The sequence below is a fragment of the Nerophis lumbriciformis genome, linkage group LG23, assembly GCF_033978685.3.
Source record: "Nerophis lumbriciformis linkage group LG23, RoL_Nlum_v2.1, whole genome shotgun sequence".
Taxonomy (NCBI): Eukaryota; Metazoa; Chordata; class Actinopteri; order Syngnathiformes; family Syngnathidae; genus Nerophis; species Nerophis lumbriciformis.
In genome coordinates, this window is record NC_084570.2 from 19,192,501 (window position 1) to 19,219,364 (window position 26,864).

Sequence of the window (26,864 nt, forward strand, 5' to 3'; positions counted from 1 at the left end):
ATCCGGCATTCTGTCCTGCAGCACCTAATAACCTGCTCGTCGTCCGCCAATCAGCTGTCAATCAAACATGGCAGAGGTATTGCGATTCATGCTGTGTCTTAGGAAACTGGCTTTGCAATTTGCTCAATCAATTTTAATGTTTAAAAATTGCCCTGGGTTGTTATGTTGAGGTTTTCGGGTTTTGCAGAAAGAGTTCTAGGAAACCTAATTTGATTCCTGGCAGAATTTTTACCGCAGTTACTTTGCTGACATTTTCAGACAGACAGGCGAGGATTAGTGAGTGAGAAGCCTGGAAACCTTTTTGGCACACGGCGCTCAGTGCTCAGCATGAATTGTGGGGAGGTTGGCACAGGTGCGCCAACATGGATGCCAAAGTAATTAGCTCTTGTTAAGAATAATGAAAATCACCAACATTCCCTAATTCCAATCGAACTCTCCTCCTCCGACTCTAATTAAGGCCTCCAGCAGGTTGCTGAGTGCCCAGAATAGAATAGTTTTTTTTTAGTTTTTTTTTTAAAGGCAAATCTGCAGGCTACAAAGTAGGGCATTTCCACATAAAGTGGCCCGGGGGTGTTTGCTCAACTGCAGAGAGCACCAGGCATGTATTTTTTGTGTTGTCATTGCACAAATAAATGTAGGAAACAGTATTAACGCTCTTATATCAACCAATGAGCAGTGCAGCCTGAGACGTGTTAGGCAACTGTAACACACTGACCAGTGCCCCCAGGATTTCAGAGGCTTGTTTTGTCATGGTCACAGCCTAAAATGTCTGAATATGCAGCAGCTTTTTCAGAAAGTTGCGGCAAAGCTGCTTACCGTTTCAATAACGTCAAATCGACTTGTAATTTTATGTATTTGTTCTCAATGTGTTTAGTATTCCTTAAAATCTTAACCTCAAAAAGCACAGGATTTCAAACCAAAATTGGAAAAGAAATACCGTATTGATGTTTTACTCATTTAATACCAAGTAGACGCCAGATGGTTGGGGGCGTCACAAACAAATCGTTCTGATTCTAAATCAATTCATGATTGACAAAAATGTATTTTAAGAAAAAATAACAAATAAATATACTGTGTGTATATGTATGTACATATATATGTATGTATATATATATATATATACACCGGTGTGTGTGTGTGTGTGTGTGTGTATATATATATATATATATATATATATATATACACATTTTTTTTTTTTTTTATATTAGTGTTGACCCGATACCAATATTTTGGTACCGGTACCAAAATTATTACGATACTTTTCGGTACTTTTCTAAATAAAGGGGACCACAAAAAATTGCATTATTGGCTTCATTTTAACAAAAAATCGTAAGGTACATTAAACATGTGTTTCTTATTGCAAGTTTGTCCTTAGATAAAATAGTGAACATACAAGACAACTTGTCTTTTAGTAGTAAGTAAACAAACAAAGGCTCCTAATTTAGTCGGCTGACGTATGCAGTAACATATTGTATAATTTATCTTTGTATTATTTTGTTAAAATTATTAAGGATAAGTTGTAGAACATTTATTATTAATCTACTTGTTCATTTACTGTTAATATCGGATTACTTTCTCTTTTAATATGTTCTATCTACACTTCTGTTAAAATGTAATAATAATTTATTCTTCTGTTGTTTGATACTTTACATTAGTTTTGGATGATACCACAAATTTGGGTATCAATCCGATACCAAGTAGTTACAGGATCATACATTGGTCATATTCAAAGTCCTCATGTGTCCAGGGACATATTTCCTGAGTTTATAAACATAATATGAATTTTTCTTAAACGAAAGATGTTGTGATGCCAAAAAATATCGACGTAATCATAGTAGTAACGACTAGATATGCTATTGTACTTGGTATCATTACAGTGGCTGTCAGGTGTAGATCCACCAATGGCGTTTGTTTACATTTTGATGCCGGTGAGCTACGGTGTGTAGTGAAGCATGCTTAGCTATTCCTCGTCCTGCAGGGATGATACTTGTAAGAAACGTACTTTATTTGTCGCCATGGAGGCGAGGATTAGTGATTTAGAAGTAGCTAAAACACTGCAGACTGCGGATGGATGTTGGCCGCTAGCTAGGTAGCCATGTCTTAAAGCACCTCTTCCTGAGGGTGTTTCAGTGTTATAACTTCACCTTTATCTTTAGTTTTTAAGCCAAAATGCGTCCATTCTCCCTTTTCTGTCTACACACTGTGTCTGCTTGTAAGTACTCCGTGATTGTGCGCTGCCGAACATGCTCCTCTGCTCGTAAACCAGCAAGGACACGACGTGACGACGACGGGGGCGCGGCGGACCGGTACTTTTCGGTACCGAATATGATTAATTAGTATTGCGGTACTATACTTATACCGGTATACCGTACAACCCTAATATATATATATATATATATATACATATATACATATACTGTATATAAGGGCTGTGAATCTTTGGGCACCACACGATTTGATTCTTGGGGGTAACGATTCAATTCAGAATCAATTCTCGATTCAAAACGATTCTCAATTCAAAATCAATAGTTTTTTAATAACATTGGGTGCCAGTTCTATAATTAACTGCATTCATCCATAAAATAGATAAACAGCTTTAATCATTTTATATATTACTTAAAAGAAAACTGGTTTTGTTTAAAAAAAAAATGGACCCTAAGTCAATTACAAATAAGGCAACTAGAGAAATATCCCACACTTCTCTTTTCTACAGTAAATCTGTACATCAGAAATTATCATCTACATCAGGGGTCCCCAAACTTTTTGACTCGGGGCCCGCATTGGGTTAAAAAAATGTGTATATATATATATACATTGTCTTTATAATCCGTTTTGTCATTTAACATCAATTAACATTGATGTTCATCAACATTTAACATTGTCAGGTTATCAATGGGAAAATTCGTTTTTAGACAATATGATTTGCCTGAGCGGCTAGGAGACACCAAGAGTAACAAGCGGTAGAAAATGGATTAGAAAGGAAAGATTTAAAAAAAATAAAAAATAAAAAGTTAATTTTTTACTTTTACTATTTTTTCCTGTGGGCTGGATTTTGGATGCTGGGTGGCCGGATCCGGCCCGCGGGCCGTAGTTTGGGGACCCCTGATCTACATCAACAATATAATTTGTCTGAGTGGCTGGACAGGACAGATTCATATTTTTATTTTTTTTATTTTTTATCAATTGTTGATTTTTTTTTTTTTAATTAAGAAACGTTACAAATAAGAATTGCAATTAATTAAAACATTTATATTTTTGACACCCCTAATACATATAGACAATTATATATATATATATATACTGTATATATATATATATACCCCGAACGGGACAAGTGGTAGAAAACGGATGGATGGATATATATGGACGATTATATGTACACATATATGTATATATATATATAATATGTATATGTTTCTAAACCCTGCACTGCAACCACATGAATTACCCATTGTAGGTTATGTAAAGTTTATCCTATCCAATCCTATCTTATCTCCATGAAACCACAATGAGCTTTTCTAACCTGTAATCCGTTTTGAAAATAAATGTCTTATAATTATTATACCAAATAATACATTGCAAGAAATGGTTTGAGTCGAGAATCAATTCTGAATCAAATCGTCACCCCAGGAATCGGAATCGGATCAAATTGTTAGGTGCCCAAATATTCACAGCCCTTCTACACAGCTTGTTGTCAAATGATGGCACTGTTTTATTATAAGTAGTATTAATTAACTAGAAAAAGTAATTTCAGTATAAATAGCATGCGAATGCAGAAAGGCCAAAGCTGCACAAAATTGCTAAAAGTTAGCACGCTCTTCAGATAGTGTCAGGTAAAAAAAAAAATTGCAACTCTTGGGTGTATATTTGCATAACACGCTACAAAAGCTGGCATGAAATGTTAACATGCGAGTGTGGCAACTCTTAGCATGCCGAAACACCGAAAGTACCGAAACACATGGCACTGAGCAGTATAACTGCAAAAATAGCTAAAGAAGCTAACATTAGCATGCTAACAGTAAGCATGTGTCAAGTACCAATGTATTTGACTCTAGGGTGTATATCTGCAACTTTAGCCAAAAACTACCGATTTATTTTAAGAAATGTCCTTGAAAATGTGTTACTCCTAGAATTGTCGACATTTTTGTAAAACAATAAAATGTTGCAATAGCAGGCCTGTCACAAATGAGCTGATTTTGAAAGTGGAATGTAAAATGTGGGAGAAGAAGGCGGACAAAAAATAGGGCGTAATAAAAATGTAAATAATCATTCTAAAGCTAATGCTAACTAATGCCCCAAAGCAACCACACAATTATATTTCCAAAAGGAAATACCACCAAAGGCTTCCTGTATTGTTTGCTCTCTGCTCTGTCGTCCACAAGTTTCAGACATTCTCATTGTACAATCTGTTTTTGGTAAATGAGAGATTATCATCACACTTCAACATCTCTAACATGTAAATGTTTCCTCTTTGCTAGGTCAGCATTGCAAACGAAAATCGGCTCTTTATCGTCTTACCCTGGATAAATAAAGTTTAAATTAATATACAAATACATGTAAACAAGGTGTGTTAGTAAATGTTTATATGCTACATTACCCGGAAGGTTTCCCAGCAGGCACAAGACATTGAAACAACGTTGAGAACTTGTTGAATTAGGTCCTGACATTGAGCAACTCAAACATAACTTTGAAACAACGTGCTTTTTGACGTTTAATCAATGTTGGGTTCTGACGTTGATTCGATCATTGAAATTTGGTCATTTCCCAACCAATATTCTACAACACAAATACAACGTTGAAACAACATGCTTTTTGACGATGTTTAATCAATGTTGGGTTCTGACGTTGATTCTATCATTGAAATGTTGGTCATTTCCCAACCAATATTCTACAACACAAATACAACGTTGAAACAACATGCTTTTTGACGACATTTATTCAATTTCAGGTTGTGACGTTGATTTGACCATTGAAATTTGGTCATTTCCCAACCAATATTCTATAACACAAATACAATGTTGAAACAACATGCTTTTTGACGACATTTATTAAATTTCAAGTTGGCGACGTTGATTTGACCATTGAAATTTGGTCATTTCCCAACCAATATTCTACAACACAATTACAACGTCGAAACAACATGCTTTTTGATGATGTTTAATAAATGTTGGGTTCTGACGTTGATTCGATCATTGAAATGTTGGTCATTTCCCAACCAATATTCTACAACACAAATACAACGTTGAAACAACATGCTTTCTGACAACATTTATTAAATTTCAAGTTGGCGACGTTGATTTGACCTTTGAAATTTGGTCATTTCCCAACCAATATTCTATAACACAAATACAACGTTGAAACAACAGGCTTTTTGATGACATGTATTCAATTTCAGGTTGTGACATTGATTTGACCATTGAAATTTGGTCATTTCCCAACCAATATTCTATAACACAAATACAACGTTGAAACGACATCCCTTTGGACGACGTTTATTCAATGTCAGGTAGTGACTGTGATTTGACCATTGAAACAAAGATCAAAGGTTAGACACCCACGTTGTCTCAATTTACAAATACAACTAATTTGCAACGTTGTTTCAGTCAGTCAGTTTTAAAGAACATGTGCGTATAATCAACGTTGTATCAATGTCTTGTGCCTGCTGGGTTCGTGCTGTGGACAGGAACAAGAGGTCGGGAGGACGAGAATTGTGACGTTTCAGCAATAATATGTTGTTACACGATGTGTGGAAACCAAAGTTGTGATACAAGTTTTAAGCCGAATGTGGGGAAGTTGCGAGCATTGGACAAAGTTGCAAGGCATTATTTGCAGGGATTTGTTGAGTTTGCTTGAATTGGCGTCATCAGTTCCTGGAAGGCCTGAATAAAGTAAAGTAACTCCAGCCTACTGGTGCTTGTGAGATACTGAATGTGAACATTTTCTACTGCCAAGGCACTAAAGTCTCATGCTAAATTAGTTTTTTCCCATTAGATGGGCTACCTGTTGCCCGTGGACTGAATGCACACTGAAAGCATATCAGAAGACGTCTGGCTGCGTTGCTGTATCACACCAAAGGCGTAAATAAGGGATCGACTTCATTTGTTGATGCAAGATGAAATCGCAGGGCGAGCTTTTTTTTCATCACTCGAGTGATGCAACACATGAAGGTTAATCTGACTTGGTCTGGCTCCGACTGGCAGACTGTCACCCCTGACCCAGATGAGTGATTTGAACAAGAACACACTCAAATATCTGCACGCGTGTACAAGCAAAGTTGTGTTCTAATCAAAAGCTGCATGAAAATACTTTGTTGACGCTCCCCTTCATGTTGAAAACATTCATGTCGTATTACAGTAGCTGGAAAACATTCAATCATTCTCCTCCCTTTTTTTTTGTCAGATGCATATCCGGTATCCGAGGTGGTTTACACATGGACTCAAGATGCTTCCAAGTCCGTAGAGGTGGCAGAGGACGGGTCGAGACTCAACCAGTACGTCCTGGTCGCAAAAACAGCCGGCACAGAGGACATACACACAAGCCGAGGTCGGTGTGTGGAAGTGAACGCAACTTTTGTATTTACAGTACACACTGTAGTACAAACTTTCTTACTCGGGGGGTGCATTAGGTTAAAAGAATTGATACCTATCTCTTGGAAGGCAAACTTGCTGAGCACAGATCGATATGCTTGAAATTTAGGAATATAAATCGATATATCGATCGATCGTTACACCCTTAATATATATATATATATATATATATATATATATATATATATATATATATATATGTATATATATATATATATATATATATATGTATATATGTATATATATATATATATATATATGTATATATATATATATATATATATATATATATATATATATATATATATATATATATATATATATATATATATATATATATATATACGTATATATGTATATGTATATATATATATATATATATATATATATATACATATATATATATATATATATATATATATATATACATACACAGGTAAAAGCCAGTAAATTAGAATATTTTGAAAAACTTGATTTATTTCAGTAATTGCATTCAAAAGGTGTAACTTGTACATTATATGTATTCATTGCACACAGACTGATGCATTCAAATGTTTATTTCATTTAATTTTGATGATTTGAAGTGGCAACAAATGAAAATCCAAAATTCCGTGTGTCACAAAATTAGAATATTACTTAAGGCTAATACAAAAAAGGTATTTTTAGAAATGTTGGCCAACTGAAAAGTATGAAAATGAAAAATATGAGCATGTACAATACTCAATACTTGGTTGGAGCTCCTTTTGCCTCAATTACTGCGTTAATGCGGCGTGGCATGGAGTCGATGAGTTTCTGGCACTGCTCAGGTGTTATGAGAGCCCAGGTTGCTCTGATAGTGGCCTTCAACTCTTCTGCGTTTTTGGGTCTGGCATTCTGCATCTTCCTTTTCACAATACCCCACAGATTTTCTATGGGGCTAAGGTCAGGGGAGTTGGTGGGCCAATTTAGAACAGAAATACCATGGTCCGTAAACCAGGCACGGGTAGATTTTGCGCTGTGTGCAGGCGCCAAGTCCTGTTGGAACTTGAAATCTCCATCTCCATAGAGCAGGTCAGCAGCAGGAAGCATGAAGTGCTCTAAAACTTGCTGGTAGACGGCTGCGTTGACCCTGGATCTCAGGAAACAGAGTGGACTGACACCAGCAGATGACATGGCACACCAAACCATCACTGATGGTGGAAACTTTACACTAGACTTCAGGCAACGTGGATCCTGTGCCTCTCCTGTCTTCCTCCAGACTCTGGGACCTCGATTTCCAAAGGAAATGCAAAATTTGCATGGTTGGGTGATGGTTTGGGGTGCCATGTCATCTGCTGGTGTCGGTCCACTCTGTTTCCTGAGATCCAGGGTCAACGCAGCCGTCTACCAGCAAGTTTTAGAGCACTTCATGCTTCCTGCTGCTGCAATCACGTGACCGAGAGGCACGTTCGGGTTTCAGGCGAAGGTCTACTCTAAGCCCTATTAGGCTGCTGTCTATTTACCTGCATCAGTGCAGATTTGGCCGTATTTTGAAAGGTTTAGTGCAAATATATAAGCGATCATGAAAAACATATTTAAAATGGAATGGAGTGGATTTAGACACTATTAAGAAAATATATTTTTGAAAGATTTAAACCATTTATCATCACCAAGACGTTACTGCCCGCTACGTCCTCACTTCCTTTGACATTTACCGTATTTTTCGGAGTATAAATCGCAACAGAGTATAAGTCGCACCTGCCGAAAATGCATAATAAAGAAGGAAAAAAACATATATAAGTCACACTGGGGAATAAGTCGCATTTTTTGGGGAAATTTATTTGATAAAACCCAACACCAAGAATAGACATTTGAAAGGCAATTTAAAATAAATAAAGAATAGTGAACAACAGGCTGAATAAGTGTACGTTATATGACGCATAAATAACCAACTGAGAACGTGCCTGGTATGTTAACGTAACATATTATGGTAAGAGTCATTCAAATAACTTTAACATATAGAACATGCTATACGTTTACCAAACAATCTGTCACTCCTAATCGCTAAATCCCATGAAATCTTATACTTCTAGTCTCTTACGTGAATGAGCTAAATAATATTATTTGATATTTTACGGTAATGTGTTAATAATTTCACACATAAGTCGCTCCTGAGTATAAGTTGCACCCCTGGCCAAACTATGAAAAAAACTGTGACTTAGTCCGAAAAATATGGTACAAGGATTTAGAGAAGCAAAGATTGGAGGCACATCATGTCTCTACATCTGGAGGGGTCCACAAATTAAACATTAATTGTCAAAAGACAATGTTGGACTTATTCGTACATTGCTAAATAACGTATTTAATTGACATAACGAGTGCCGTGCTGCTGTGTTCGTGACACTAATGTTTGCTACGAATATTGGTCTCATCTACAATTCATGTCTGCAGTTTCTTTTTATGGTGTGAAGTTCATATTTTGACTCATTATTTAGCGATAAATGTCCCTGTTTTTCAGCGATGTTTGCTGGCAATATCAAGATTCAGTATATGCAGTTAGATTTATTCATCTAGTTTTTTAATAGTATTAAGGATATTTTCTTGGTGCTAACAAAGAGCACCATTGACGCTATAATGTGGTCATCCGTGTCGAATAAAGCACTTGGCTTTCCTGCACAACAACAACTAAGCTTTTAGGTTCTGTTATGAAAATCTACAACATAAATACAGTGGATTGGACCAGCAATCACAATATTTATTACCAGGACAAAATAACACAAACTAATGCGATCTCTTGTCCTTTCTTTACGTTTAGTTGTGCTCTCAAACACTACCAATATAGTAGAAAATCACAGAAAGTTTCTCAAACCAATCAAATGTTCAAGCAAACATTTTACAAAGTGATCACTGCAGACACAATTAAAGCTTTTTACTATCTCTATATTTGATACAGTATTTTCTGCTCAAACTCTACACTCATTTTCACTTGTTTTTTTGCTACGCTCAAGCTGCTTGACCATCGTGTGAATTAAGAAAAACGGATATGCGACCCAGCAATACAATCTTTGGTCATTTTTGCTTTCAGGTCCCTTTTTGAAAAAGAAAAAAAAAAACTTTTCTTTGAGGTCTTCTTATTAATTTTCAAAAATACACAATATCTTCCAAACCCTTTTACACACTCCAAAATAAACCTCGCCCCTCCCACATAGTCACTTGGCTGAATAACTCAAGTTCTACAAAGTCTCTACAGCAGTGCTATTCAACTACATAATGAAGAGGGCCGCAGTTTCAAGAGCCCAAGGGCTCAGGGGCCGGACATTGAAATGTGGATGTTTCATCAGAAAGTGCTGCCGCAGATTATATTTCTTTTAGACAGGGTTTACTTAATTTCAAAGTAAACACATCGACTTTCACGTCACTCATATCAGTAAATTAATTATTCTGCCCTCGCTACTCGTTCCCAGCATGTGCAGCTAGACAGATAGTTAGGAGCACGAAAAAACAAAAGCTCCAGAAGTTTTGTTGAGGATTGTTGTTCCTTCTTTTGAAATGTTGTTCCTTCTTCAGTTTTATTTCTTTACACTTCTTCCTTAATTTACTGAAAATCTAAACATAACATAAACGTGACCAAAGTATAACGTCCACTATGTATTTTACATAAACAAAATAGAAGGTTTAGTGTTGATACATTCACACAATTTAACTACAGATGTTTACACATATAGAAATTAAACATCCACATCAAACATTGCACACAATGAATGGCTCAACACAATTAAACCCGTTATGGCCCTCTACTGGTCAAATATAGGGCTACATGTATTAAACGCGCTTTGCTTGCCAGAGAGTTACAACACGACCGCTAACACTAAGGACATCACAAAGTCAGCAATTTTAATACAAAACACACTAAATATCTTTATGCACCAAATTTACCAAGTTTCGTGATGAAGCTTCCGCATATGGATTTCTACCGTTGTTCCTGCTTGTCCGGGATAGTGTCCGCCACTTAAAAGGTCCGACAGGAAACAATGACTCGAGCACAGGCTTGGGGCATACTTTGTTGTCCAGTCGTTGTTAAAAGTAAAATGATCACAATTTATTTAGATTTTTTTTCAGGGTCGTTAATGGCATTTTTGAATAGTCTTCCTTTACTCACCGCATTGCTTCATCGTGACACATATGCCTCAACGTTGCCCCATGCGGGGGTGGCGGTACTACTGCATATATGAGCAACCTTAGTTTGAAAGATTTCATCGAGCCTTTTTGGGTGATGTTCAGTGGGCTGCCAGTTGAATACGCCTGCTCTACATATACCAGAGAACATTTTCAACTAAAATTGGCTTTATGGATCAAAATTCTCAATGAATAAACCATAACACTGCATAATTGGTCAGAAAGTTGGTCATATAGGAGCAGCATGGTCAGCACAAGGATGCCAATGGCCCATCAAATTTTTTTAATTTTTTCTTAGTTTTTGTATGTTCTAATCTAGGTTGTGGGTTGTTTTGGCTTTAGAATGTGTCGTGGGTCAAAAAAAAACAAGATGCGGGTCGCACTTTGAACTAGGGTTGTACGGTATACTAATGAATCATTTTCGGTACGATACCGTCTCTGAAACGTACCGGTCCCGCACCCCCCCGCACCCTCGCCAAAGTCACGTCGTGTCATTGCTGGTTTATGAGCAGAGGAGCACGTTCGGTGGCACACAATCACGGAGTACTTACAAGCAGACACAGTGTGTAGACAGAAAAGGGAGACTGGACGCTATTTGGCTTAAAAACTAAAGATAAAGGTGAAGTTTTAACACTGAAACGCCCTCAGGAAGAGGTGCTTTAAGACATGGCTAGCTAGCTGGCGGCTAACATCCATCCGCCGTCGGCAGTGTTTTAGTTACTTCTAAATCACTAATCCTGGTCTCCATGGCGACAAATGAAGTATGTTTCTTACAAGTATCATACCTGCAGGACGAGGAATAGCTACACATGTTTCACTACACACCGTAGCTCACCGACATCAAAATGTAAACAAACGCCATTGGTGGATCTACACCTAACATCCACTGTAATGATATCAAGTAAAGGCACGTATCTAGTCGATACTACTATGATTACATCAATATTTTTGGCATCACAGCATCTTCTTTCGTTTTTTTAAAATGTATATTATGTTTATTGTCAGTTTGTTGGTGACGAACCCCAAGATGCAGGGATGGCAGGCTTTGTCCAGGAAAACATGATTTGATTTAACACTATAGCAAAAAAACAAACAAAAGGGTACAAACAAAAGGCGCGCACAAGGCGGAGAACAAACTTGGCTATGAACTAAAATAGCACAAAGGCTAACTGTCGACAACAAACAAAAACACTTACTGTGACACGAAGGAACTATGACATGAGCAGAGTGAACAAAAGTAGACGGAGCTACAACGACAAGTATAATGACAGGTAGTAGTGACAATAATCCGGCACTGACTGGAGAGGAAAGCAGGTTCAAATAGCAGCTGGCTGATTGACACCAGGTGTGGCCAGGTGCCAATCAGCCACAGCTGAGGGGACAAAGCACTCAGGGAGATAATCAGGAAATAACCAAAATAAGAGCGCTGACAGGAAACAAAGACAGGAAAAACCGAAACCTAACTGAACTGTCAGTGACAAACCTGACATTTATAAACTCAGGAAATACATCCCTGGACACATGAGGACTTTGAATATGACCAATGTATGATCCTGTAACGACTTGGTATCGGATTGATACCCAAATTTGTGGCATCATCCAAAACTAATGTAAAGTATCAAACAACAGAAGAATAAGTGATTATTACAATTTCAACAGAAGTGTAGATAGAACATGTTAAAAGAGAAAGTAAGCAGATATTAACAGTAAATGAACAAGTAGATTAATAATTCATTTTCTACCACTTGTCCTTAATAATGTTGACAAAATATTAGAATGGAAAATGACACAATATGTTACTGCATACGTCAGCCGACTAAATTAGGAGCCTTTGTTTGTTTACTTACTACTAAAACACAAGTTGTCTTGTATGTTCACTATTTTATTTAAGGACTTAACTGCAATAAGAAACATATGTTTAATGTACCCTAAGATTTTTTGTTTGAATAAAGCCAATAATGCGCTTTTGTTGTGGTTCCCTTTATTTAGAAAAGTACCGAAATAATTTTGGTACCGGTACTGGTACCAAAATATTGGTATCGTTACAACACTAATTTGAACACCTCTGATCCAAATGAACCGTTTCTGTTTGACTTGGGAGGTTCCACTGTATGGGCAGACAAGTTATTATAAGCGACCCTTGAAATGAGGGGATTACTTTTTTTGTTGGTCAAAGGTTAAGCCTGCAACATTTCCATCCAAAAGTCTGTAATTACATTCAGAAAAAGTTTTTTTTGGTACAAATATAAAAGCGCATGTAATTAATACTGTTGTTACGGCTCCACCAGAAACGGTGTGTGTGTGTGTGTGTGTGTGTGTGTGTGTGTGTGTGTTTGTCGGCCAAACAAAATCCTCTCTTTGCAGCGTCTAATGGGGTCAAAGGGCAGATGATGGAGAGCCGTTATTCCGTAAACACACCGTCCATCATCCTCACTTAACTTTCATTCTTCACCTGCTGAGAGACGTACATAGTGCGGCATCAGTAATACGTGATAATGTGATGTGAGTAATTCTAGATTAGAAAGAGGAGTAGTGAGCGTGTGAGGCCCGGAGTAAATGTGGGAGACATTATCGGGGATCAGCGTCAATGAGCGCAGGCCAGTACGGGAGAGTAGCCTATCCCTCACACAACCAGCTGTCTACGGGGCCTGGGCAGCCTTGTAAAACAACACTTATCCCTGGCGTGAGCCTGCACACACACACACACACACACACACACACACTGAACCAGAGAGAAACCTCGGGTTAATCCCCGAGCAACACCCACCCATCCCCACCCTTTCGGCCACCATCCCCAGCCCTATGGCCACCATCCCCGCCCCTACGGCCACCATCCAACCAACCCCAGGAGCCTTTGCATAAGAAGATGACGTCACAGATCAGAGAGGGATTGGTTGGCTGGTCTTGCATGTGTGCGTGGTGCCCTCCAGATTCATCTTAATGACAGCGCTTACGAGAACATCTGCAAAGTGAGGGCAGACATCTTGCAGAGTCTGGGTTGGTTCCGGACTGTCGCTTGTACGAGTTGTCGTTCTCCGATGTCTACAATGTTTGTCGTCTACTCAGAGACGCTGGGAAAGAAATGAGCCGGAGTGCGTGTTGGGATTGGATGGCCAGCTGTGACACTTGGAGGGTCGGCGGGAGAAGAGGGCGGCGGTGCGGGGTCATTGAAAGGCATCTGCTTAATACTCTTATGTAAAATGGAACTGTAATACACGTCCATCCCGTTTCTAGCAGTGTCATTATTAAAAGCGTGGATTTCCCCTGCTTCTTTCATTTAACAAAACCTTGTTCACTGATGCACTGCATCACCAATAGGCGGGGACGTCATTTGAGGGGGTCACATGTCGGGACGGGTACCAAATTCGGTACTACCGAATACTACGACCTGGTATTGATTCACGTATAATCAAAAGGGTGCCATCTCCGTTGCATGTCACGTCCGGTTGCCGACTTAAACAACAATCCACGCAGTGGTTTTCCGTCAGGGCCAGCAAGGCCTTCTCTGCTGGCCTAACATAACCAGAAATCATGATCATAATTAGATATAAAAGTAATTTTTTATTTACTTTCCCTAAATATCTAAAAGTATTCATATTCTCTTCATGTCATATTATGCTCCTTCCAGCGCTGTTGTTTTTAGGTTATAGAGCAGGGGTCACCAACGCGGTGCCCGCGGGCACCAGGTAGCCCGTAAGGACCAGATGAGTAGCCCGCTGGCCTGTTCTAAAAATAGCTCAAATAGCAGCACTTACCAGTGAGCTGCCTCTATTTTTTAAATTGTATTTATTTACTAGCAAGCTGGTCTTGCTTTGCTCGACATTTTTAATTCTAAGAGACACAAAACTCAAATAGAATTTGAAAATCCAAGAAAATATTTTAAAGACTTGGTCTTCACTAACTGACAAAGAAACAGATAACAGATTTGGTGTCCAGTTCAAAGGGTGACATGATTTATTTGAAAATTTGAGAGTTGACTTTTGTATTTTACATGAGTTATTATTTGTACAAACATGGTGCAAAGTAATTCATGATTTGTTAAAAAATGTTAGTAGCTAGCTAGTTAAAATGGGATATTGTGATTTCACAAGACTGTCTTAGAAGTGATCATTTGAAAATGTTCAATTTGAAAAATGTGTACTTAGAGAAAATATAAAAATAAAGTGTTGCATATTGATATTTATCTGTTTCTATATATAGTTATTGTGAGAAATCATTAAGATGATCAGTGTTTCCACAAAGATAAATATCATTCATTATTAATAATAACATAGAGTTAAAGGTAAATTGAGCAAAGTGGCTATTTCTGGCAATTTATTTAAAGGGGAACATTATCACCAGACCTATGTAAGCGTCAATATATACCTTGATGTTGCAGAAAAAAGACCATATATTTTTTTAACCGATTTCCGAACTCTAAATGGGTGAATTTTGGTGAATTAAACGCCTTTCTAATATTCGCTCTCGGAGCGATGACATCACAACGTGACGTCTCATCGGGAAGCAATCCGCCATTTTCTCAAACACCGAGTCAAATCAGCTCTGTTATTTTCTGTTTTTTTGACTGTTTTCCGTACCTTGGAGACATCATGCCTCGTCGGTGTGTTGTCGGAGGGTGTAACAACACGAACAGGGACGGATTCAAGTTGCACCAGTGGCCCAAAGATGCGAAAGTGGCAAGAAATTGGACGTTTGTTCCGCACACTTTACCGACGAAAGCTATGCTACGACAGAGATGGCAAGAATGTGTGGATATCCTGCGACACTCAAAGCAGATGCATTTCCAACGATAAAGTCAAAGAAATCTGCCGCCAGACCCCCATTGAATCTGCCGGAGTGTGTGAGCAATTCAGGGACAAAGGGCCTCGGTAGCACGGCAAGAAATGGCGGCAGTTTGTTCCCGCAGACGAGCGAGCTAAACCTCCTGGATGTCTTGGCTCACACCGTCCCTTATGCCACCGAAGATGATCAAGAGAAGAATATCGACCCTAGCTTCCCTGGCCTGCTGACATGAGGGTATGTCTACAGAATATATTAATTGATGAAAATTGGGCTGTCTGCACTCTCAAAGTGCATGTTGTTGCCAAATGTATTTCATATGCTGTAAACCTAGTTCATAGTTGTTAGTTTCCTTTAATGCCAAACAAACACATACCAATCGTTGGTTAGAAGGCGATCGCCGAATTCGTCCTCGCTTTCTCCCGTGTCGCTGGCTGTCGTGTCGTTTTCGTCGGTTTCGCTTGCATACGGTTCAAACCGATATGGCTCAATAGCTTCAGTTTCAACTTCAATTTCGTTTTCGCTACCTGCCTCCACACTACAACCATCCGTTTCAATACATGCGTAATCTGTTGAATCGCTTAAGCTGCTGAAATCCGAGTCTGAATCCGAGCTAATGTCGCTATAGCTTGCTGTTCTTTCCGCCATGTTTGTTTGTGTTGGCTTCACTATGTGACGTCACAGGAAAATGGACGGGTGTTTATAACGATGGTTAAAATCAGGCACTTTGAAGCTTTTTTTAGGAAAATTGCGTGATAGGTAAAATTTTGAAAAAAACTTCGAAAAATATAATAAGCCACTGAGAACTGATTTTTAAGGGTTTTAACCATTCTGAAATTGTGATAATGTTCCCCTTTAAGTGTGTATCAAACTGGTAGCCCCTGCGATGAGGGGGCGACTTGTCCAGGGTGTACCCCGCCTTCCGCCCGATTGTAGCTGAGATAGGCTCCAGCGCCCCCCGCGACCCCAAAGGGAATAAGCGGTAGAAAATGGATGGATGGAAACTGGTAGCCCTTCGCATTAATCAGTACCCAAGAAGTAGCTCTTGGTTTCAAAAAGGATGGTGACCCCTGTTATAGAGTTTGTATCCAATCAGAATTCAGCTAGCTTATGTTGCCATGCTGTACCAAATCTGCTCGAAGCCTTCAGAATCAACAATGCGGGCGTCTGTGCACTGTAAGTGAACGGGGACATACAGGTGATAGACAGTTGCGATAGCCAATCAGATCACGAGTTGTTGTCAGTAAGGCCTTCTAGATGGCCTAAGGCAGATATATAGTGATGTTATGAGCTAGGTAACATAAGAACTCCATTACCCAGCATGCCACAGTAGTGCAGAGCATGCGCAGTAGCCGCGTTTAGCCATGCTGGCAGCGGGATGTTTTTGATGAGCACCCTGTGGAGTAAACTTTAAGAAGTCAGCCAACACGCCTCGTCTGCATCTTTTATGATTAGACAAGACAACACATATATTTGCAAGGCCATTTTCAAGAAGGATATGTAAAGAGAAACTACAAACCCCGTTTCCATATGAGTTGGGAAATTGTGTTAGATGTAAATATAAACGGAATACAATGATTTGCAAATCCTTTTCAACCCATATTCAATTGAATGCACTACAAAGACAAGATATTTGATGTTCAAACTCATAAACTTTATTTTTTTTTTGCAAATAATAATTAACTTAGAATTTAATGGCTGCAACACGTGCCAAAGTAGTTGGGAAAGGGCATGTTCACCACTGCGTTACATCACCTTTTTTTTTTAACAACACTCAATAAACGATTGGGAACTGAGGAAACTAATTGTTGAAGCTTTGAAAGTGGAATTCTTTTCCATTCTTGTTTTATGTAGAGCTTCAGTCGTTCAACAGTCCGGGGTCTCCGCTGTCGTATTTTACGCTTCATAATGCGCCACACATTTTCGATGGGAGACAGGTCTGGACTGCAGGCGGGCCAGGAAAGTACCCGCACTCTTTTTTTACGAAGCCACGCTGTTGTAACACGTGCTGAATGTGGCTTGGCATTGTCTTGCTGAAATAAGCAGGGGCGTCCATGAAAAAGACGGCGCTTAGTTGGCAGCTTATGTTGTTCCAAAACCTGTATGTACCTTTCAGCATTAATGGTGCCTTCACAGATGTGTAAGTTACCCATGCCTTGGGCACTAATGCACCCCCATACCATCAAAGATGCTGGCTTTTGAACTTTGCGTCCATAACAGTCTGGATGGTTCGCTTCTCTTTTGGTCCGGATGACACAATGTCGAATATTTCCAAAAACAATTTGAAATGTGGACTCGTCAGACCACAGAACACTTTTCCACTTTGCATGAGTCCATCTTAGATGATCTCGGGCCCAGAGATGCCGGCGGCGTTTCTGGATGTTGTTGATAAATGGCTTTCGCTTTGCATAGTAGAGCTTTAACTTGCACTTACAGATGTAGCGACAAACTGTATTTAGTGACAGTGGTTTTCTGAAGTGTTCCTGAGCCCATGTGGGGATATCCTTTAGAGATTGATGTCGGTTTTTGATACAGTGCCGTCTGAGGGATCGAAGGTCACGGTCATTCAATGTTGGTTTCCGGCCGGCCATGCCGCTTACGTGGAATGATTTCTCCAGATTCTCTGAACCTTTTGATGATATTATGGACCGTAGATGTTGAAATCCCTAAATTTCTTGCAATTGCACTTTGAGAAATTTTGTTCTTAAATTGTTTGACTATTTGCTCACGCAGTTGTGGACAAAGGGGTGTACCTCGCCCCATCCTTTCTTGTGAAAGACTGAGCATTTTTTGGGAAGCTGGTTTTATACCCAATCATGGCACCCACCTGTTCCCAATTAGCCTGCACACCTGTGGGATGTTCCAAATAAGTGTTTGATGAGCATTCCTCAACTTTATCAGTATTTATTGCCACCTTTCCCAACTTCTTTGTCACGTGTTGCTGGCATCAAATTCTAAAGTTAATGATTATTTGCAAAAAAAAAAAAGTTTATCAGTTTGAACATCAAATATGTTGTCTTTGTAGCATATTCAACTGAATATGGGTTGAAAATGATTTGCAAATCATTGTATTCCGTTTATATTTACATCTAACACAATTTCCCAACTCATATGGAAACGGGGTTTGTACATCTTGTAAGACGATGTCAGCCAACCCCGGGGGTGCGACTTATACTCAGGAGCAACTTATGTGTGAAATTATTAACACATTACTGTAAAATATCAAATAATATTATTTAGCTCATTCACGTAAGAGACTAGAAGTATAAGATTACATGGGATTTAGCGATTAGGAGTGACAGATTGTTTGGTAAACGTATAGCATGTTCTATATGTTATAGTTATTTGAATGACTCTTACCATATTATGTTACGTTAACATACCAGGCACGTTCTCATTTGGTTATTTATGCGTCATATAACGTACACTTATTCAGCCTGTTGTTCACTATTCTTTATTTATTTTAAATTGCCTTTCAAATGTCTATTCTTGGTGTTGGGTTTTATCAAATACATTTCCCCAAAAAATGCGACATATACTCCAGTGCGACTTATATATGTTTTTTTCCTTCTTTATTATGCATTTTCGGCAGGTGCGACTTATACTCCGGTGCGATTTATACTCCGAAAAATACGGTAGATTAATAATATTTTGAGGAAAATAATACCATATGTTCTCGCATATGTCAGCAGCTAGATTAGGAGCCTTTGTAACCCGCTATATGAATACTTCTCTTATAATATCGTTATCGCAAGAGGCTACAATATATATCGCAGTATAGACATCAGGTCATATTGCCCATTCCTGACATTGAATATGGCACAGAAACAATCCAAAGCTCGTCTTCTGTGGTTTGTCTACAGTCTCACGTTTGTTTCGCAAATACAGCCATACTTGAAACAGTGGAAAACATTGACAATTTTCTGTTAATCCAAATTGTTAATCATTTTTTAAAAGGTTGTATCACCATCTTGTACGCGGATAAATGTGTTTTTTTGCAAGTAGTTTATATGGTCTTGAACATTTGACTGACTTCCCTGCTCACTGGAGCAACTAATTGTGCTTCCCCCCTACTTGCCTGTTGAAAAGCATGACATATCCTGGAGCTAAGCTGTGGGTTACATAGAAATTAGCTATGAGCATGCATTTCTGATTTTAAAGATACTGTAAATGAATGCAAAACTTCTACCCCCTTTAAGGACGTACCTTCTGTACAAACCTAAGAGTCCCATACAGATACTTTTTCAGGTTTACAGGCACATTTAGCATTCTTCTGTTTGTACATACAAAGCCTCAATTGCTACGTTAACGGGACCTGTGATGATTTTTCTCTGACTTATAAATGTTGTTACAATGTTGGATACTCGTGTTGAACAATGCCAAAGCGTCAAATCCTAAGGTTCATGTATTTGGATGTGAGCTTGCACACAGTTTTGGATGCCTATAAAAAATTTTTTAGCAGACGTCCTTATCGATTTAAACCGATACAATACCAAATTCCGGTACCTGGGAATCGATACTCAGCGGTACCAAGTTTCGGTACTGTTGTGTGATTTAATAAATGTTAAAGCTGAGGTACCTAAGCTATTTTCTTTAACTAAAAAAATCATATCAGCATCATCCAGTATATCGTAACAGTAATCATTTCTGAAAAAAATTGTACGTCTGAGTTAGGGTTGTACGTTATACCGGTATTAGTATAGTACCGCGTACTAATGACTCATATTTGGTACTGAAAAGTACCGGTTCGCCACCAAAAAATTTAAACAAACGCCATTGGTGGATCTACACCTAACATCCACTGTAATGATAAAAAGTACAGTAGCGTACATCTAGTCGATACTACTATGATTACGTCGATATTTTTTGGCATCAGAACATCTTCTTTCGTTTTTTTAAAATTTATATTATGTTTATAAATGCAGGAAATATGTCCCTGGACACATGAAGACTTTGAATATGACCAATGTATGATCCTGTAACTACTTGGTATCGGATTGATACTCAAATTTGTGGTATCATCCAAAACTAATGTATAGTGTCAAACAACAGAAGAATAAGTGATTATTACATTTTAACAGAAGTGTAGATAGAACATGTTAAAAGAGAAAGTAAGCAGATATTAACAGTAAATGAACAAGTAGATGAATAGTTAATTTTCTACCACTTGTTCTTAATAATGTTGACAAAATAATAGAATGATAAATGACACAATATGTTACTGCATATGTCAGCAGACTAATTAGGAGCCTTTGTTTGCTTACTTACTACTAAAAGACAAGTTGCCTTGTACGTTCACTATTTTATTTAAGGACAAACTTGCAATAAGAAACATATGTTTAATGTACCCTAAGATTTTTTGTAAAAAATAAAGCCAATAATGCCATTTTTTGTGATGCCCTTTATTTGTAAAAGTACCGAAAAGTATCAAAATAATTTTGGTACCGGAACCAAAATATTGGTATCGGGACAACACTAGTCTGAGTGCTGTCTGTGCCTTATAATTAGAATCAAGCTAATACATTTTGGATGGGTGGAGCCTACTTTAGGTTGGAGCGTTTTCTACCAAGCGTACTTGCTTTGTTGGTGTTGAAAATTGCAACATTACTTAGAGGGACTTCGGCTGAGTGCTGCGTGACAAATTGTTTACGTGATTTGGTGTTTTAAGTCTGCAACCGGACGTAGCGTCACGAGGAACAAAGCTATCAAAATATGTCACCGTTTGACTTTAAGTGAATCGATACCTGGTAGTACCGATGGAATTTGGTCGGTGCCTATAAATGTACCGAATTCAGTACCCAGCCCTAATTGTCAATGATTGACAGATCTAGTAACGCGGGCATCCGAGTATGCAGTTTGCGAAGCTCCTCCTCCTCTGGTTGAAGCTGTTCAGCAATGCCTCCAAGAAAACGTTTGTTCGGTTGTAAGGATGCATTAGCTTTATTTAGCTTTCCTGAAAAAAATGCTGTTTACATGTCAACAAAAGAAAAAAGTTATTCCGTGTATATTAGTCGATGACATTTTGACTGTTTGGTCAACATAAGCAATACGACGCTCGATTAGTCGCTAAACTCGACAACTTGGTCGTGTTGAAGAACCACAAGAGACTGTATCAGTTAGCCTAACTTTGGTCTCTGTTACTGTAATGTAAAGTTACGTTTTCTACCTCTGTCTGCAATTTTGCACATTTCCTAGATAAATGCACACATGTAAGTGACAGGATGTTGTCGGTAATTTGTCGAAAAACTAAAAAAACGTTTTGCCGCACAGGTGAGCAGGTAACCAAAGGATACCGCTACTTACAACTCATAGACGTCTTGAAGTAAGCTCTATTTTTCAGAAACCTACGTCTGTCCAGCCTCTACTTCTGGATCGGATTTGGGATCCAACGCATTTCAACAGCGTACATTTTTAGAGAGAAATTCTGATAATTTTGTGAAAAGTTTGCTGTGGCTGATGGCGTGGAGAAGCAGATCGAGGGGAGGGGGTCTAAGGCAGGGGTTCTTAGCCTTTTTTGACCTAGGGGCCCAACTTTTTATTTACAGAGGGTACCAGGGCCCATTTAAACTATTAGATAGATAGATAGATAGATAGATAGATAGTAGATAGTACTTTATTGATTCCTTCAGGAGAGTTCCCTCAGGAAAATTTAAAATATGAACACAGATTTAGTAATCTTACCCTTGATTTTAATCATATTCAATAATTATATCTAACCAGTTAACCTTGTCAAATGATATGAATCGCAAAGATTATTTCTAAGGCTGAGGTCAGGCTGATTACAAAAATGAATACTGTTCAAATGTACTGCAAAAGAAGGGACTAAAAACTGATCAAAAAATGATTAGTTGCAGCTGAGATAGACTCCAGCACCTCCCGCGACCCCAAAAGGGACAAGCGGTAGAAAAAGGATGGATGGATAGTTACATAAACTGTAACTAAATTAATAATAGACAATAATAATGTATGTTTCTTAAAATCACTGTCAATTGAATTAAAGTGCAGATGAAAATACAGCTTCACCACTTTAGTCATATTTTTTTGCGCTTAAGAAACTTTTTTGAGACTTTTTCTGTTATATATTGTCATTACTGCCACAAGTGATGGAAAAACGTATTACAACTGAGAACCGCGGCGGCCCTTACAGACTATGGCTAAGAAACCGGCAGCCTTCTAGGAGACGCTCGCAGCCCAAAAATGGCCCCCGGCCTATAGCTAACAAACAATGGTCTTAGGGAACGCCCACAACAAAAAAAATGTCTGCAGACATACTCAAAAAGTGGGTCAAAAATGTCACAGTGGAGCAAAATGTATGCAAAATTTACACTAAAACATATCCAAAACGTATAATCTAGTCCACAAAGAAGTGTGTTGACTGTAGTTTGGAATAGGTCCTCTTTAAGGTCCGAGGTTCTCCCAAAAAGGACTCATCACTAAGGGTCCCTAGTGGCCTCAGAACGACCGAGATGTGCCCATTTTTCAGATCTTTTCAGAATATTCCATGCTCAATGTGCAAATGGGATCTTCCTGAACTTCGCTAGAGTTTAAATGGGTGCAAATCGGAACTCGTAGATCAGTGGTTCTTAACCTTGTTGGAGGAACCGAACCCCACCAGTTTCATATGCGCATTCACCGAACCCTTCTTTAGTGAAAAATTAAAAAAATTTTTTTTTTCAAATTCAAGAAAAAGACATGGTTTTTTACTTGTGCACAAAATGAACCGTGCATGAACATCACCTTTTTCAAAGAACAAAACCAACACAGTGCATGAACTCACAACAAATTACACACCTTACACACGTCACCATGAATTGATTAACGTGGACCAAGACTTAAACAAGTTGCAAAACGTGTTCGGGTGTTACCATTTAGCGGTCAATTGTACGGAATATGTACTGTATTGTGTAAACTGTACTGTTTCATACAATGTATTCTCTTCCTTTGCAATCTGCTAGTAAAAGTTTAAATTGATCAATCAAACAACCTGCAAATCAGATGGAAAATTAGGGGGAACATTGTTTGGGAGTGTCCATAATATGCTGATAGGGAGAAGTTTTTATTTACACGATAAGTCGGATGTGTCTTTACCTCCGTGGCGGAGGCTCCGCCGAAACCCTGAGGTCGACTCACTGAACCCCTAGGGTTTGATCGAACCCAGGTTAAGAACCACTGTCGTAGATACTTCGAAAAACGGTTTAGGTTGGGGTACCTTCCAACCCTCTTGGTACATACACAAACCTGTGCAATGAGGTAAGTGGCTAAAAATAGCAGGCTGGGTATCTTTTATTAGCACGGTTAGTCAAGGATCCAATTTAAGTAACTGAAGGCAGAGATTAGCATACAACTTTCTTGAGGACATGGCTGCTTGTGTCTCAGACGTTCCTTAAAATTACCTTCACCACATCTCCAAAATTAGATGCAAGGGTTCTTTTGAAAGTCGGATCCGTCAAGAAGATCCTACTCACCAGTTGACCAGCATGGCGGCGTTGTTTCCCGGCATAAAAGGAAGTTCTCCTCGGACTTGGCGAACAAAGCCTTGGGGAATAAGCGGTAAGATCCACCAGAGGAACATGTTCCTCCTCATGCTTCTGTTCCCAGTCCTGCTGGGATCCATGCATCAAACTTGACTCTGGGGAGTCCCAGGTCCGCGGCCCCTGGCCTCCAGTCTACCGCAGCAAAAGGAAGTTACTCAACGCCGGGCGGCCTGGAGTCATGAGGGCGTCAAAAAGTGCTGGGAACGAGGTCAACGGACCGGCGGTGTTGGGGATCTGCAGATCGAGTCATGGCAGATGGCGGCCTGCGAAACGGATTCTAGCTGATCCGACAGTGCATTTTACGAAAGTCCTCCTCGCAAATTAGAAAACATAAAATTGATTTTCAAAAAAAATAGATCTGCCGTCCCCCACCCCTCCCACCTAGCCCCCTTCCATCCCGCTGGGTGATTAGTCGAGGCAAGTGTCGCTCTCTGTGGCAGTGGGAGTGTGTGCCGAGGCGTGCGTGGGTCGTCACCGCGCGGAGATCATGCTTCATCTGGGGTTTAGTGTGGGTTGGGGTGGCACGACCGAGTGGGCGGGGCGTTAAGCCTCGGCGGATCCCGGGACAGGAAGGCCGCCACCCCTTCCTAAACCCCCCCCCTGTCACTGCCGCGCTTACTGATGGCAGGATGCAGATTGTAACCGGGGATTAGCGAGGTTCAAAAATCCGATTTTGCTCGGAGAAAGCCTTGCGTATTACTGTGTGTGTGTGTGTGTGTGTGTGTGTGTGTGTGTGTGTGTGTGTGTGTGTGTGTGTGTGTGTGTGTGTGTGTGTGTGTTTAAAAAGAGTGTGCTTGAGAGCTGTTTGTGTTGGGTCTTAGTGTGTGTTGTGTGTAGTCATTGGATCTTTCATAGTTGAACATTGCCTGCAATCGGAAACGGCTCTTGGCAAGTTCTTTTTTTAAGCCTCAAATGCAATCTTCACTTGTTTAAATGAAAATTGCAAACCCCGCCCCCCCCCAAACACACACACGCCCACTCAAATTCTGCCCAATTCCGTTTTGCCGTCGCCGTCGTCCAACTCCCCTGCACGTTGCCAAATAGGAGGTGCGAGCCTATTATCACATCCTCATAATGATCACCCGCGCTCGGTTCCTTTCTTTCATAATATTAATTATTCATATGCTTCATTTCACCCTAATAAGTATTGTTCACTTCAGCCTGACCTCACTGTGGGCTGTGCTAACACCTGTGATTAGAAAGAACTCCTGGTCCTTTCTTTGCCGAGCCAGAGAGGAGAACTGCATGAGCTGGAGCGGACACAAGCCCACAGCCTTTCAACAATGTGCCCTTTTCCACCAACGGTTCAAGAACTTGAAGTTCCTGGAACCTTTAGTTCCTGGAACTGCGGGTTCCTGTCAACTGTGTGGTTTGCCACATTTCAGTTATTTACAGCAGGCGTGTCCAAAGTTTGGCCTGCGAGCCATTTGCTCATTTGCATTGCTTTTATTGTTTGCATTCTATAATTAGCATGCTTTTTAAAAAATAATTTTGCAGGTATAATACACCTCACCGTCAAATATTTTGATACATGACAAATGCTACCATTTAGCATGCTGGCTTTTTTAGCTAAATTTGTAGGTGACAAGAATCATATTTTAGTGCATGTTAAGCATTTTTAAACAATTTTTCAGATATGCACATTGATGCATGTTACAGTTAGCATTTTAGTGTGCTAACATGAGCATGCTTGCTTCTTTTTTTTTATAGCTATTTTAGCAGTTATACACCTCGGTGTCATATATTTTAATATTTCACTAATGCTAACTGGAAGCATACTATTGTTAGCATGTTAGCATGGTACAGTTAGCATTCTAGCTTTTTTAACAAATTTTGCTGGTACACACCAATGAGTCATATTTTTTTATTACTTGACGTTATTTGGCCAGCCTGCTAACTGTTAGTATTTTAGTTCGGATTTTTGTTACCTGACAAATGCTACCATTTAGCATGCTAATGTTAGTATGCTGGCTTTTTTAGCTACATTTGTAGGTGACACGAGTCATATTTTGGTGCACGTATGAAGCATTTTTAACCAATTTTTAGATATGCACATTGACGCATGTTACAGTTAGCATTTTAGTGTGCTAACATGAGCATGCTTGCTTTTTTTAAAAACTATTTTAACAGTTATAAACCTTGGTGTCATATATTTTAATATTTCACTAATGCTAACTGTAAGCATACTATTGTTAGCATGTTAGCATGGTACGGTTAGAATGCTAGCTTTTGTAGCAAATTTTGCTGGTACACACCAATGAGTCATATTTTTTTGTTACTTGACGTTATTTGGCCGGCGTGCTAATTGTTAGTATTTTAGTTCGGCTTTTTTTTACTTGACAAATGCTACCATTTAGCATGCTAACGTTAGTATGCTGGCTTTTTTAGCTAAATTTGTAGGTGACACGAGTCATTTTTTGGTGCATGTTAAGCATTTTTAACCAATTTTTCAGATATGCACATTGACGCATGTTACAGTTAGCATTTTAGTGTGCTAACATGAGCATGCTTGCTTTTTTTAATTTGAGCTATTTTAGCAGTTATACACCTCGCTGTCATATATTTTAATATTTCACTAATGCTAACTGTAAGCATACTATTGTTAGCATGGTACGGTTGGCATGCTAGCTTTTTTAACTAATTTTACTGGTACACACCATCCATTTTCTACCCCTTGTCCCTTTCGGGATCGCGAGGGGTGCTGGAGCCTATCTCAGCTGCATTCGGGCCACCAACGAGTCATATTTTTTTGTTACTTGATGCTATTTGGACAGCGTGCTAACTGTTAGCATTTCAGTTCAGCTTTAGCTCATCAGCATTCACACAATTT

The 26,864-nt window shown here is 39.0% G+C and overlaps 2 protein-coding genes across 3 annotated transcripts in view; one reads left to right on the forward strand and one right to left on the reverse strand.

The window, feature by feature from the left end:
- The window catches only part of LOC133622357 (gamma-aminobutyric acid receptor subunit beta-3-like), a 235,090-nt gene extending 210,522 nt beyond the window's left edge, over positions 1 to 24,568 (reverse strand). For both annotated transcript variants that reach the window (XM_061984998.2, XM_061984997.2), the window contains exon 1: positions 23,966 to 24,568. In XM_061984998.2, coding sequence (XP_061840982.1) covers positions 23,966 to 24,114 — 149 coding nt within the window. In that variant the 5' untranslated portion in view covers positions 24,115 to 24,568. The remainder of the gene's footprint in view (positions 1 to 23,965) is intronic.
- Positions 1 to 26,864, forward strand: part of LOC133622358 (gamma-aminobutyric acid receptor subunit alpha-5-like) — an 87,561-nt gene that overhangs the window by 48,775 nt on the left and 11,922 nt on the right. The window contains exon 8 of the mRNA XM_061985002.1: positions 6,400 to 6,543. Coding sequence (XP_061840986.1) covers positions 6,400 to 6,543 — 144 coding nt within the window. The remainder of the gene's footprint in view (positions 1 to 6,399; positions 6,544 to 26,864) is intronic.